This window comes from Aedes albopictus, chromosome 2, assembly GCF_035046485.1.
Source record: "Aedes albopictus strain Foshan chromosome 2, AalbF5, whole genome shotgun sequence".
NCBI lineage: Eukaryota > Metazoa > Arthropoda > Insecta > Diptera > Culicidae > Aedes > Aedes albopictus.
Genome location: NC_085137.1, coordinates 222,891,553 through 222,905,740, shown reverse-complemented (window position 1 = coordinate 222,905,740; position 14,188 = coordinate 222,891,553). Strand labels below are relative to the sequence as shown.

Here is a 14,188-nt window from a genome sequence, read left to right as displayed (position 1 = left end):
AAAATACGACGTGACTCAGATTGAAAAGGGAAAGGCGTATAGGTATAGATATGTAGCTTACCAGCAGTGTCGCTTGCTCTTCGTCCCGTGGACATTCGGTCGAGGGCAAATTCCGAGGATTCTTGTAGATCCGCCCGTCGTCGTCTGCCTCGGATGATTCGTCATCCTCGTCCCACTCGGAATCGTTGTCGTCGTCCGCCTCGGTTACCGCTGCCGTTGGCACACAGTATGCTAATACGAGGGAGGAAAAAAATCAGAGCATTGGATATGAGCTTCTTGCATGTTGAATAACAGTCTAGACTCCTACTACACGATTGGTTCGGGGGTGCAGTAGGAATCCGTGTTATGGGAATCACAGAGCTTATGGGATTTCGCCTAATTGGGGGTGTGAGCGAATATCTCAGGCGTATTACAAGATAGCACCATACTTTCTTTGTCAAATTTGACCTAGAATAGGTCTTCCACACAATGCCAATTATCATCCAATTAGTTGGCATTTTGGCCGATAGAGGCCTGTGTAGAAGTGGTTGCTTTGTACACTCGCCAGAAGAAGCACTCATAAGTTATCACATCTCTAGATCTACTTTATTTGGAATAATGCTGTCTTCGGCAAAGTTGTACAGTAGGTCAACAACTTTCTGGCGATTTAATAATTGGTTGGTTATTTCGCCGCTAGGTGGCGCTAGTTGTCAAGCAAAGCTTCATACTCCGCTATCTCGAGATCCAGAGCAGATAGAAAAGTGCCGTCTTCGGCAAAGTTCTTCAGGAAGTCAAGAGCAATCTGGTGGTTCAACAATTAGTTGGTGATTTCGCCGCTTGGTGGCACTAGTTGTCAAGCAAAGCTTCAAACTTCGCTATCTCGAGATCCAGAGCAGATAGAAAAGTGCCGTCTTCGGCAAAGTTCTTCAGGAACTCAAGAGCAATCTGGTGGTTCAACCGTTCGTTGGTGATTTCGCCGCTTGGTGGCGCTAGTTGTCAAGTAAAGCTTCAAACTCCGCTATCTCGGGACCTAGAGCAGATACATACTTACACAATGGTCTTCTGCCCGAATTTGACTGACCTTTTTACTATCACAGAAAGTTGTCCATAATGTCCATGAGAGTAAGCAGGCCAACAAAAATTTGTGCAGAAGTCCACACATAATTATAGACATAATTAAATACAAAAAAAATCAACAATTTCCAAAGTTTCCTCAGAAATTCGTTCAGGATTTTTTCAAACATTTTCTGGAAATCCATCGAAGGATTTCTTTAAGTTTTAAGAATTGCTTTATGGATACCATTTCGAAAATTTTCCCAAATATGCAAAAATGCGCCAAATAGGTAATAGTCCTGGAATTTCTTCGAATATGCTAACAGGAAAATCTGTTTGACTTCAATCAGGAATTTATCTCTGTATTCCAACAAAAAAAATTAAAAAAAATCAAGCAGAAGGATTTCTTCAGAATTTCCTCCAAGAATTTCTTCAGCAGTTTCCTCAATGGTTTTTTTTTTCAGTAGTTCATCCAAGGATTTGTTCAGGAGTATTCTGACCAGTGGTGTCATCGGGTTTACTCCAAGTTCCTCACTGAGTAACCAGTTCTTGAGATAAAACATAAACAAAAATAATTCCCTGCCAGTATCAGCGCCCACGGAATATTCCCCAAAAATCACCGGAAATAACTTATAATGATCTATCAAAGATTCATACATAAATTTTCTCCGGGGATTTCTAGAGTTTCTTACAGGAGTTTATTCAGATATTCCATAAGCTATTTCTCCGGAATTCCACAAAAGGTTATTATAGAAAACCTTGCAAAGATTGCTTCAGAAATATCGCCATGATTTTTTTTTTTTCAGAAATCCTCTAGTGAATCCTTCAGAAATTCTTTGAGAGATTTCTCTAGAAATTTATCAAAGCGTGGATTTGGAAAACAATTCATGGATATCTTAAGACATTACTCCTTCGATTCCTATAAAAAATCTTTCAGAAATTCCCAAAGTGATGCAATCAGAAAATTTTCCAGAGAGTTTAATGAAAAAAAAACTGCATGGAATGCCCTTGGAAATTTCTCTTTGGATTCATCCTGAAATTTCTCCATAGATTCCTTCAGAAAATCTTTTTTTTTTTTTCAAAAAGTTTATTGCGGTTATTTTTAAGTTTTTTTTAGAAAATTTGCCATAGATTTCTTCAGAAATTGCTCTAAAATTTCATTTAGTTAATTCGAAAGGATTCTAGAGGATCGCCCAAAAATGTCTCCAGGAACTCCTCTAGAAAACCTTCCTCCTTCAATTCTCTTAAAATTCTGCATGAGAATTCCTTCAGAAAATCGGAAATCATCCTCGGATTTCTTCAGAAACGGTTTCAGCGATTCCATCAGAAAATCAATAGTTCAGAATTCCTCCAGAAATTTCTCCACGGATTTCTCTAAAAAATCTTACACAGACTCCGTTAGGAATTCTGCCAATTGTTTTGCTGGAATTTCCTTTATGAAGATACCTTTATAAATTTATCCAAGGATTCCATCAAGAAATCTTCTATGGATTGCTTTCAAAATTGCTCCGATATGTTTTAGACGGTTCCAGAAAATCCTGCAGGAATGCCTCCAGGACTTCATTCATAGATTTTTACAGGATTTCCTCAAAATATTTCTCGATGTATTTCTCCATAAATTCTTCAGGCATTTTCTTAAGGATAACTCCAAGAATTTCTCTGCGAATTCTTTGAGGAGCTTATTCAGAAATGTATCCCTAGAACTTCAGAAGGAATTCCTTCAGAAATATCTTCAGTTTTTTTAAAGGATCTCCACAGAACCTAAATTAGCCTTTCTCGTTCACCAAAGTAAACTGAAAGGCTATATGTTCACTCAAAAACGCATTTTCGATAGAAGGCTCGTCAAGTCACATATACCAATCAACTCAGTTCGACGAATTGAGCTGATGTCTGTATGTGTGTATGTATGTATGTCAGTGCGCAAAAAGAGGTCACTCACTTTAAGTCACTTCCCATTACCAGATTTTTCGGATTATAGCTCGAATCGAACCGAAATTTTACCGCATAGTTTGCAATTTAAAATGGTTCGGATCGGTCAAGGCTTTCCGGAGTTATGGCCATTTCAGTGTTCCGGACCAGCATCGGTAGAGTTGACCGTATAGGGTCTAAAACCATGCAATATGAGATATATTTTCTTATGGGGATAATGTCTGGAGTCCAAAAATGGAGACCAGAATATCCAAGATGGTGGTCTGAAATCCAGGATGGTGGCCTAAAATCCAAGATGGTCTCTCAAAATTCATTATGGGTCTGTTTATTGGATTTTTAGGCCCTTAAATCATGCACATGGGTATATTTGGTATGAGGAAGATGTCCGGAGTCAAAAAATGGCGACCAGAATATTTAAAATGGCGGTTTAAAATCCAAGATGGAGGCTCAAATTTAAGATGATGGCTGTTTAATGGAGTTTTAGGCCCTAAAACCATGAAGTATGGGTATATTTGGTATGGAGTTATCATTATGTAACAATTAGGGCGGAATTAAAAGGTACGAAACTGCTTACATTCATTCCAATATGATTTCTGATGCCATAAAATGGATTTTTGTTAAACGCATGTAAGTGCGATACATGTAATCTTTGACATAATGAACCCTCGATGCAGCGAATACGATATAACGAACATTTTGCTTCGATATAACATACAACATTGAAATTTTTGTCCAGTAATAATTCCCAGATAAACTACGAAGTCACTCTAATCAATGTTCTGTTGCATCATTAGCCTTGTTAACCAGAACTTGTGCAAATTGGGAAAATGTTAGTGTAAGTACTATCGAAGCACAAAAAGACAAAATAACTTTTTCGTGAAAACTTTTTTTTTGCGAATTTCATTGAAATCATTATTTGGATGAATTTCCAATATTTCGATGAATTTCCCCAGGTATTTTCCTAAGTAGTTTTTCAAAACTTCCTTCTGGGGTTAACCTATTTGGATGAATTTCCAATATTTCGATGAATTTCCCCAGGTATTTCCCTAAGTAGTTTTTCAAAACTTCCTTCTGGGGTTAACCTGGGTCGAGTCGAGTCAAGTATAAGACACTGAAGACGACATTACAGTTGAGGTCGAAATACGTATCTGTCAAAGGAAGCAAATTCTTAGTGGAATTTAAAGGAACAGTACTTAACGCGATTTTCTTTTTTTTTATTTTTCCTTCTGGGGTTTTTCCAAAAATTTCCCGGGGGTTTCATCAGATATTCCTCTGGAGATCCATCCGAAAGTTCTTCCTGAGGTTTTCAAAAGAAATGTGTGAGGAAATTTCTTCAAAAATTCATTTGGAGATTCTTTCAGAAAATCCCGCTCGAATTTCTCCTGATTTTCCGTCAGGGATTCATTCAAAATTATCTTCACAGTCTTCTTCAAAGTTTAAGGAATTTCTTCAGAAACTTCAGTGCAGGGTTTCTTCAACAGTTCTCTCATGGGGTTTTACAGAAATTCATAGAAAAATTTGTTCAAGAATTTTTCTAAAGCGTATATTTATGAAATTCTTCTTTTGGGGTTCCTCCAAGAATTCCAAGAGAAACTCCTTCTGGGATTCCTGCGGAAATTCCTACACGATTTTATTTTGAAAATTGTTTCTGTGGCTCCGTCAGAAATATCTCCCGGGGTTCCTTTCAAGATTTATGTAGGAATTGTTTCGAATGTTCTTCAAGGGATTTTTCTCAGAAGTTTATCCACAAATTTTACAAAAACGCCTGGCAGAACTTTTAAAAGAATCTCCAAAGAAAGTTCTAAAGAAATACCTGGAACCATTTCTTTAAAAACTCCTTTGTTATAAATTTGGAGATTCCTAGAAGAAATGCTTGAAAATTTTTTGGACCGATTCCTGGACAATATCTCCTTGACTATATATTCTTCTTAAGATACCTTCTTATTTCCAAGAGAATAAATCATGAGAAACTACTCGAAGTACTTTGAAAGTTATATTAAGGAAAAATTGCTTGAGATATTTCTGAGAGAAGTTCTGCAGATATCCGTAGGTAAATTTCTGAAGAAATTTTTAAAAATGTCTGCTGAAATTCCGGCAGAACTGGCAGATCAACATGCTGGTGGAATTCTTGTATAAATTCATCAATAATAATCTGCTAGATGCTTGGAAGAATTTCTGAAGGAATCCTTAGAAGAACTCCTGGAAATATCTATGATGGAATATATAGAAAAATCGTTTATGCAATTTCTCCGGGGATAGTTACATATAAATCTCTAAAAAAAATCCTGAAAGAAGTCCTGCAGAAACGAAAAAAAAAAAACATTCTAAAAACAAAATTATAGAATTTCTGAATGATTTTTGGAAAAAAAAATTAAAAGCATCTTTGAAGGAATTCCTGGAAAAGCAGGAGAACCTTCTTTAGGTATTCATAGAAGGATTTCTTGGTAAATTTATTGAAAAATCCCAAGGAATAAATTCCGGCATAATTTCTGTAGGAATTGGGTTTTTAAATTCAGGCTAATGTATTGATTTTTTATTTTTTTCCGAAAAATCACCTTTTTCTGAGCTACATACAATGATTTTTTCAGATTTTTATAACTTTACTTTTGGGAGCGGACCTGGTGTGATGGTTAGAATACTTGACTATCACGGCGAGGACCTGGGATCGAATCCCACTCCCGATAAACCCACAAAATGTGAGTTCTTCCTTCGGAAGGGAAGTAAAGCGTGGGTCTCGAGATGAACTAGCCTAGGGCTGAGAATCTCGTTAATACAGATAAAAAAGAAACTTTATTTTGATACTTAAAATCAATTACAAAGAGATTTTTTGATATCACCTTTTGACAGCTGGGCAACTGCTGGACTGCTCCGTCCAGTATAAAATGCAACGAGAGGTGATTCGACAAATCGCTTCCATACAAACTTCATACTGATTTTTAAATAGGTTCCCTGGCACTAAAATTCATGAAAATTCTTATTTCGGCTCAGTTTGGCATGCAGATTCAGAATATGGAATTTCTGGAATTAGATGTTATTCTGAGAATCTCATCTCAACACCGCCGAAGAAGCCAATTGCCGAGGGAATCTTTGGAGAAATTTCTAAAGCATCATAGGAAAAAAATTGAAAGAATACCTAAAGTCTTCTTCTTCTTCTTCTTGGCGTAACGTCCTCACTGGGACAAAGCCTGCTTCTCAGCTTAGTGTTCTATGAGCACTTCCACAGTTATTAACTGAGAGCTTCCTCTGCAAATGACCATTTCGCATGTGTATATCGTGTGGCAGGCACGAAGATACTCTATGCCCAAGGAAGTCAAGGAAATTTCCTTTACGAAAAGATCCTGGACCGACCGGGAATCGAACCCGTCACCCTCAGCATGGTCATGCTGAATACCCGTGCGTTTACCGCCTCGGCTATATGGGCCCTACCTAAAGTAAGGTCTCAATAAATCCTAAGCAATCCCTGGAAGAATACATGGAGGAACTTCTGGAGAAATCTCTAGAGGAACTTTCAGAATCTCTTGAGAATTTTCTTGTGAAAATTTCAAAAATACTCTTCCTTGAATCATTCTAGGAAATCCTGCAAAATCTGCTTTCTATAAAAAAGGAAAAAATTTAAAAAATCTTGAAAGAATCCTCAACGGAATTTCTGGCGGTAACCCTGGAGGAAATCATGAAGAAATCGCTTGAGCAGTACAGAAGAAGGAATAAACTCTAAAGATTTTTGGAGGAATATTTAGAAGAATTATTGCCCATAAACCCACAAAATTCCCCTCCCGCAATAATTTCAGAAAAAAAGTCGTGGAAAACTTCAGTTTCTTTGAAGTCATTCCTGTGAGGACTCACCAGTTTAGAGCCGCTGAGATTTGGGAAGCATGAGTAACCAGCCCTTATTTTACCATGACAGCACTGATCCTGACTTTAAATTCTATAAAAACATCATGAACTCCCCTATCAGAAACTTTCAGTAGCTCTTTCAAGGATTATTTTTTTATTATTTTCTCATTAGTTCCTCCAGGAGCTCACCCAAAGATTACACCGTTCAACACTCAATTTTGTTATGGGATGAGAAAAAAAATAACAGGGGTTTGGGATCCTGGAAGTGTCATAGTTAAAAAAAATTTGAAAAATATTGGACCGGGCCTTCACAGTTCAAAACCGAAGTTTGTATGGAGAACTTGGGGTGTTCAATTGATATGTGCATTAGAACGCGCTGTGCATATATTTAGGCGTTAGACAATAACGAAACAAACGCAAGTATCGAAAACGCCTCAAAGTATGCACGACACGTTCTAATGCACATATCAATTGAACACCCCAAGTTCTCCATACAAATTTCGGTTTTGAACTGTGAAGGCCCGGTCCAATATTTATCAAAAAATCTTCCACTATGACACTTCTAGGGTCCCAAACCCCTGTTATTTTTTTTCTCATTCCATAACACCAAATTTTGAAAAATTTTGTCGAGCAGTGTTATCTTAGAAGTGCCTTAAAAGGTTACTTCTGAAACTTCTTCAAAGATTTGTTCAGTAAATTTTCCAAGGATTTCCTCCACGTATTCCTTCAGGCATAATTCCATTCATCCAGGAAACCCTTCAAGGATTCCATCGGTAATATCCTCATTCTCAAGTAACACGCATGCCATACAATAGTTAAGGCAGCGTAAAATTTAGTTGTGTTGAAGTCAATTAGATGTTATTCTAACACAATGATGGAATTACGTCACATAAACTTCTATACAACCAAAATTTGCGCTGCCGTAACTCTTATACACAGATAAAACTAATGAGATTTACACGTCATGTAAACTTCAGTTTAGTCATGTAAATTTAGTATTATGATGGTTTACATGACATATAATGTAAATTTGTGTTATATGTCATGTAAACACACAGAGTCATGCTAAATTACATGACATATGATGGAAGTTTACATGATATTTTATGACTTTTACATGATATGTCATGTAAACTTCTGTGATACCCCACGCTCCAAACATGTGCATCATATGTCACAGAATTTTACACTCTTTTTCGATCTGTGTATGTATGACATGTGTGTTGCTTGGGTTAATCATTAAAACCATGTTTCCAAAGATTGCCAAGTATTATATTCAACACTTCTTCAGCAGGATTGCAGCAGTAATTCCTTCAAGTTTTCCCTCAGAAACTCTTCCATAGCTTCTCTCCAAAAACTACTCCAGAAATTTTTACAGGAGCTTCTCCTACGATTTCTGCAGAAACTCCTCCAAGAAATCATTCTAGAAATCCTTCAACGGTTCCATAAGAAATTACTGAACGAATTCCACCGAGAAATACACCACAGATTCATTACGGAATTCCTTATATTATTTTTTCAGAAATTCCTAAAAAGAGTTTCTCCAATGGTTCTTTTATAAATTCTTAAACGTATTCTATCAGGAATTTCTCCAATACTTCCTTCGAAAATTGCTCCAACGATTTATTATTAAAACTTCTGCACTAAATTGTTCAGTAAAGCTTCGTTCCAGGAACTTATTTGAGGATTAATTTAATGATTCGTTCAATGATTTTTTCGGAAATAAGGTGACGAAGGGTATTGTCGGCAGGTTTGTTCTTTTCGTCATGGGGGGTTTTTGTGGGCCGAATTTCCTGAAATTTGGGCATATAACTCAGCTTGGTTGGGAAGAATTTGAGGCCAACTCTAAGACCAACAAGTTTCAAAAAACCCCTATGACGAAGAGAACAAAACTGCCGAAAATACGTAAGTTCCCCTACCTCCAAAGATTCCACAAGGATTTTTTTTTTTTCAAATTCCTGCTTTAGGTATTCCACGAAAAATTTCATTACTAATTTGTCCTAAGTTTCCTTAGGAATTCTTGCTACTGCCTCTCCAGAAAATGTTCCAAAGATTATTATTCGGCCAAAGACTGCTTCAGCAATTCCTTCAAGTGTTCCTCCAGGAACTATTCCAAGGATTCGCTTAAAGGATTTTATTGGTAGTCTACCAAAGCATTCTACCAGGTGTTCTTCTATTTCTATCCAGAAAACACAATTTGCACCACGTGTTAATGTGTAGAAGTTCCGAAATGGCATGAATTTCCCAAATGGTTCGTCTAAGCATTGTAGCATTGGGAAATAAAAACCATTCCTAATCAGAAAATTTTCAACGGTCCCTTAAAAATAGGCGGTTTTAGGCAGTTTAGCCTCCTTCTCGTATGGAATGTCAAAACACGAAGAAAGCATTTCAAACTGCCTAGGTGATAGAAGAAAAACAAATAAATTACACACACGTCTGGTTTCGCATGTGACCCGACAGAACAATCCGAGAAGGTGGATAATGTACCTCATTTCTCGCAAACCACCCGAGAAAATAAATTGAAGGTATAAAAATACTCGTTACCACACGAAGGAGCGTCAAATTTTTCTCGTCTGTCGTTGAAATCGCTGTCTAGCTCCTGGCCGTCTTTCACGCGAAGATTGATAGAGTCCATCAGTCTCGCCGGCAGTCAACCCGACAGCGTAACTGAACGTTTACACATTCGTTCATGCGTTTTCCCTTTGAAAACCGTCTCGAGCCCAGACACCGAGTCTAGCATAAACGGTCCCAAGAAAACGAGGTTTTCATCGTTCGTTTTCCACCCGAGCGGATACAAACATTACGTTACTATCATGTTGATGACACACCTCCCGCCTCGCTTCCTGTGCTAAGCAGATAAGCACCACCGTTAAACCCCATCCAAGGCAGGGGGACTCACATTGCGTATTCGCTCGGATGTTACTACATATACTGAGGCGGCTGTTTACGACCATATGCGAGGTCTCGCTGTCTCGGCCTGACGAGACATGATGGAGCCAATGCATTGCACCGCACCGCGCGCTCTGTCTCCGAGCATGTGTCTGTATGTCGTCCGTCGGTCGTATGATCATCGGCTTCGGATGTAGCGCACTAGTTTGCCACAAATGCAGACTCTGCGGACAGTCACCGGCTGCCAAAAATAAGTGCACGAATTCGGCTTGAATTCTGTGGCCACGAATCTTGGGGCAACCTTTGAAGCGATCCCACCTATGCACATGGTGTGCCCAAAAGTTCGACACAATGGGTCGTATGAATAAAAAGTAACGAACTTTGCTACATGAAGTATCTACCCAGAAGTAAGGGAGTCCATAAATGACGTAGCATTTTAGGGGGAAGGGGGAGTCTTCCAGAATTTCAGAATACCGACCGATTTCGCCTCAAGTTTCTCACAGTGATCTTACAGGATTTCTTTCAAATGTATTTCCACGTGAGATTTCTCCCAGATTTGCTCCCATGTTGTCTCCAAAAAATTTGTCATGGGGTTTTGATCCCAGGATTTCTGTAAGAGTTTCTCTCAGCATATTTGTCAGGTGTTGTCGTAGCATATCACTTAGAGAACCTCCGGGGATTCCCTTTCAATTATTTTCCGCAATTTTTTCAGGTGCTCCTCCTGGGTTCTTTTTTCGAGAGTTCTTATTAGAATTTCTCCCAGCGACTTTTGAACAATTTCTCCCAAAACTTCTACAGGAATAATTCCTGGAATTTCTATTAAAGTTCTTCCCAGGATTTTTTTCATGATTTTTTCTGCAGGAGTTTATTCTAGAATTTCTGACGGAATTTCTTCCGAAGTTTGTTCTGCAATTTTTTGAGTGGTTATCGTGAGCTTTCGCCTATTGTTTCTCCTGGGATATTTCTAAAAGGTGTTCGCGTGATTTCTCTTGAAGTTCCCATCAAATTTCCTCTAAAACCTTGGAAAACTCCTCCCAGGGTTCCCCGGGATGTCTACCACAGTTAATCAGAACTTATCCAGGACTTTATCTCAAAAAGGATCTTCCGGTGTTCATTCAGAGTTCCTTTTGGGATTTTACAGGAGTTTTTGATCATATTTCTCATGGAGTTCTTCCCGTGATTTGTATCTGTGATTTGCCCAGGTTTTCCTAAACTTCTTCTAGTGACCGTCCTGAGATATCTCTCAGAGATTTTTCCAAGATTACTCCCACTGTTCTTCCTTGAAATCCTACCGAAAATTGGGATTATCCACGAATTTTTCTGGTAATACATTAAAATACAGAGGAATTTTAAGGGGTTTTAGGTGAATGGCTTAAAGCCCTTTCAGGGACATTTCAATAGCTTGAGGGGCGTTTCAGAGCAGTTTAAGGACCGTGAAGGCCGTAACTAAAACCCCCAAAAATACTAAAACACCCCTGCAGCTCAAACCATCCTAAACCCTCCTACGATCCTCTGAAATTCCTCTGAAATCCCCTTAAATCACCTGAGACTTCCTGAAACATCACGAAATCCCCGGAAACTCCCTAAAATTATCTTAAACGCCCCTAAAAAACCATGAAACTTCCAGAAATCCCTTGAATACTCTTGAGACTTCCTAAAACGCCCCTTAAAAATCCCCTTGAAACGCCGATGAGATGCCCCTGAAATGCCCTTTAGACTCCCTGAAACGCTACTGAAAGTTCCTGAAATCTCCACGAAAACCCCCGAAACCCATCTAATATCCTCTCAGTGATCCTTATTGCTTCGCCGTAACACTCCCTAAGATCACCTTTTTGCCCCTACCTCCTTAGATCTTCCGAGACCTTTTTTTCTCTTTCCTATAAACGTCAGCCAAGAATTCCGAAACGAACTATTGAAAAAATAACTGGAAGAACTTCGGAAGAAATTTGGTGAGAAATTCCAAGATAGGTAACTCTCGCTGAGACCGTCCCACTATTTACACCATGTCTTTAAAAATGTTTAAGGTGGTGATTTTCTGAAAGTCCTCCTCAAAAAAGTAAGAAAAATGCATTTTGTTAATCAATTTGATGGACCCCCCCGTTGGTTGGAGCCACAACCATTTTTGCGGATTACTCGATTTTGATCAATTGTTGACTCATTTAAACCGTTATAACTCAAAAGTTTCTAAAAAAAAACCCCTCATAACAAAATGTTGTTGAAAAGAGGAAAGATAGGGCAACTATTTACAGTTATAAAAAGTTGGATCGGCCATATTGATTTTGGCCGCCATCTTGGATTTTTATACCAATACTGTTTTTTAACAATGTTGGCAACCGCCGATTTTCAAAATTTTTGCGTCAATCGAAAGGGGACATTTTTACACAACATATCAAAAATTTAGAGATGTATCTTTTCCCAATCAAAAGTTATCTGCACTTTTGTAAATCATAAGCCCGCAAAACTCTTTGATGAAATCCTTAGAAGAAGTTCAACAGAAGTATCCCATAAATACCAGATGAAATTGTTGGCACATTTGCCCGAAAAACCACAAAGAAAATCACCGAAAGAACTTTGGGAGAAGTTCGTAAGGATCTCCAAAAAGAGTTGTCCGAGAATCTCTGGAAGAAGTCCAGCGAACTGTTCTTGCAGAAACCCCGCGAAAAACTCATACATGAGTCCTAAAAGAAACTCTGGTAGAAATCCTAGAAATAACTCTCAGAATTCACGGAAGGGACACCGAAAAAATCCCAGAAACAACTCTGAGAGCAAATCCGGAACCTCTGGATGGAATGTTGGGAGAAACTCCTGGTCAAATCTAGGAAAAAAAACTTCAATAAGACACTGCATAAGAATTCAAAGAAGGAATAGCGGTTGAAATCAAAGGAGAAATCCACTAAGAAATTCAAGAAAGAATCCTGGATAGTATTTCAGAAGAAATCCTCAAAGGAATTTTGGAACGAATTCTGATTGGTTTTCTAAGCATATCCCTAAACCAATATCAGAAAAGTTCTAATCATAGAAAGAGTTCTTAAAATCATGAGATTTCTCCAGAGTTTACTAGTATTCATCGGAATAGCCAGGATTATTACGGTATCACCCGTTTTTATACGAAATTGTTAGTATTGCATCGTAGTTTTCAAATTTCCTTAGGATTTTCATCAAAAGCTCATCTTCACCACCAGTTGCAACCTCTAAGGCTTGCTACTCAGAACTTGTAGTGAATACTTCATAGAAGTGTTTATTCCTTCGAACATTCTCCACAGGTTATATTTACTATGTAGTAAACTAATAAACAAGTTTTAAGTACCAGGCATTAGAGGTTGCTACTGGTGGTGTAGTAATGATGGAATTTTGATGAAAATCTTTGGGAATTGCAATAGAATATTAATGCTTTTGTATAATATGTAATAAACTCTATGGGGCCCATATAGCCAAGGCGGTAAACGCACGGGTATTCAGCATGACCATGCTGAGGGTGACGGGTTCGATTCCCGGTCGGTCCAGGATCTTTTCGTAAAGGAAATTTCCTTGACTTCCTTGGGCATAGAGTATCTTCGTGCCTGCCACACGATATACGCATGCAAAATGGTCATTGGCAGAGGAAGCTCTCAGTTAATAACTGTGGAAGTGCTCATAGAACTCTGAGAAGCAGGCTTTGTCCCAATGAGTACGTTACGCCAAGAAGAGAGAGAAGAGAGAGTGAGAGTAATAAACTCTACAGCAAACATGTGATCTGAAGAACTTTTTCAGCGATTTCCTCCAGAGATTTGTTCAGGGATATGCTTGGAAATGTATTCAGAATTCATTCCGAAATTCCTTTCCATAATCAATCCAGGATTCTTCATTGAATTCTTCTCAGAATTTCTCCAAGAGTTCCTACCGCAATTTCTTCTTTAAATCCCTACGCAGCTTCTTACTGAACTCTTCCCGCGATTTCTCCAATGAATTCCTATAGAAATTTGTTTGAGTTTCTTGCTAGGTTTGCCAAGGAGTTTCTCCCAAGTTGAATTCCGGAGTTTTTCCCTGATTTGCTCCCAGAGTACTTTCCGGGATGCTTCAGTGTTCATTCCGAGACAGTTACAGGGATTTATATGAGAGTTACTTCTAGGATTCTGCAAGAGCTTTTTGCAAGATTATTTCATCACAGCTCATACTAGGATTTTTCTTTGTAGTTTTGTAGCAAAACAGTTTCCAACAGTTTCTACCGGAATTTTTTGCGATATTTTTGTAGCAATTCTTTCAGGGATTTCTCATAAAGAAATAATCGAGTTTGGATGGGAGAAGCCAATGGGCGATTCAGGGAGTAAAGCAATGGAGTGTTGCAGAGATGAGTTTCGGGGGGCGGGGAGCATTATTTCAGGGGGTTCCAGAGCGTTTGAAAAGGTTTTGAGTAGGTTTCATAAAAGTTTTAAAGGCGTTTCTTTAGACTTCAGGAGGCTCGGGGGTTTTATAGAAATTTCAAAGAAGTTCCAGGGTAGCTTCAATGGTGTCTTTTGGGATTTCA

General features: G+C 38.4%; 1 protein-coding gene across 1 annotated transcript in view; it reads right to left on the bottom strand.

Annotated features, from left to right (window-relative positions):
• The window catches only part of LOC109433104 (sushi, von Willebrand factor type A, EGF and pentraxin domain-containing protein 1), an 87,936-nt gene that overhangs the window by 64,386 nt on the left and 9,362 nt on the right, over positions 1-14,188 (bottom strand). Inside the window, exon 2 of the mRNA XM_029859590.2 lies at positions 62-231. Within this exon, the coding sequence (XP_029715450.2) occupies positions 62-231 (170 nt within the window). The remainder of the gene's footprint in view (positions 1-61; positions 232-14,188) is intronic.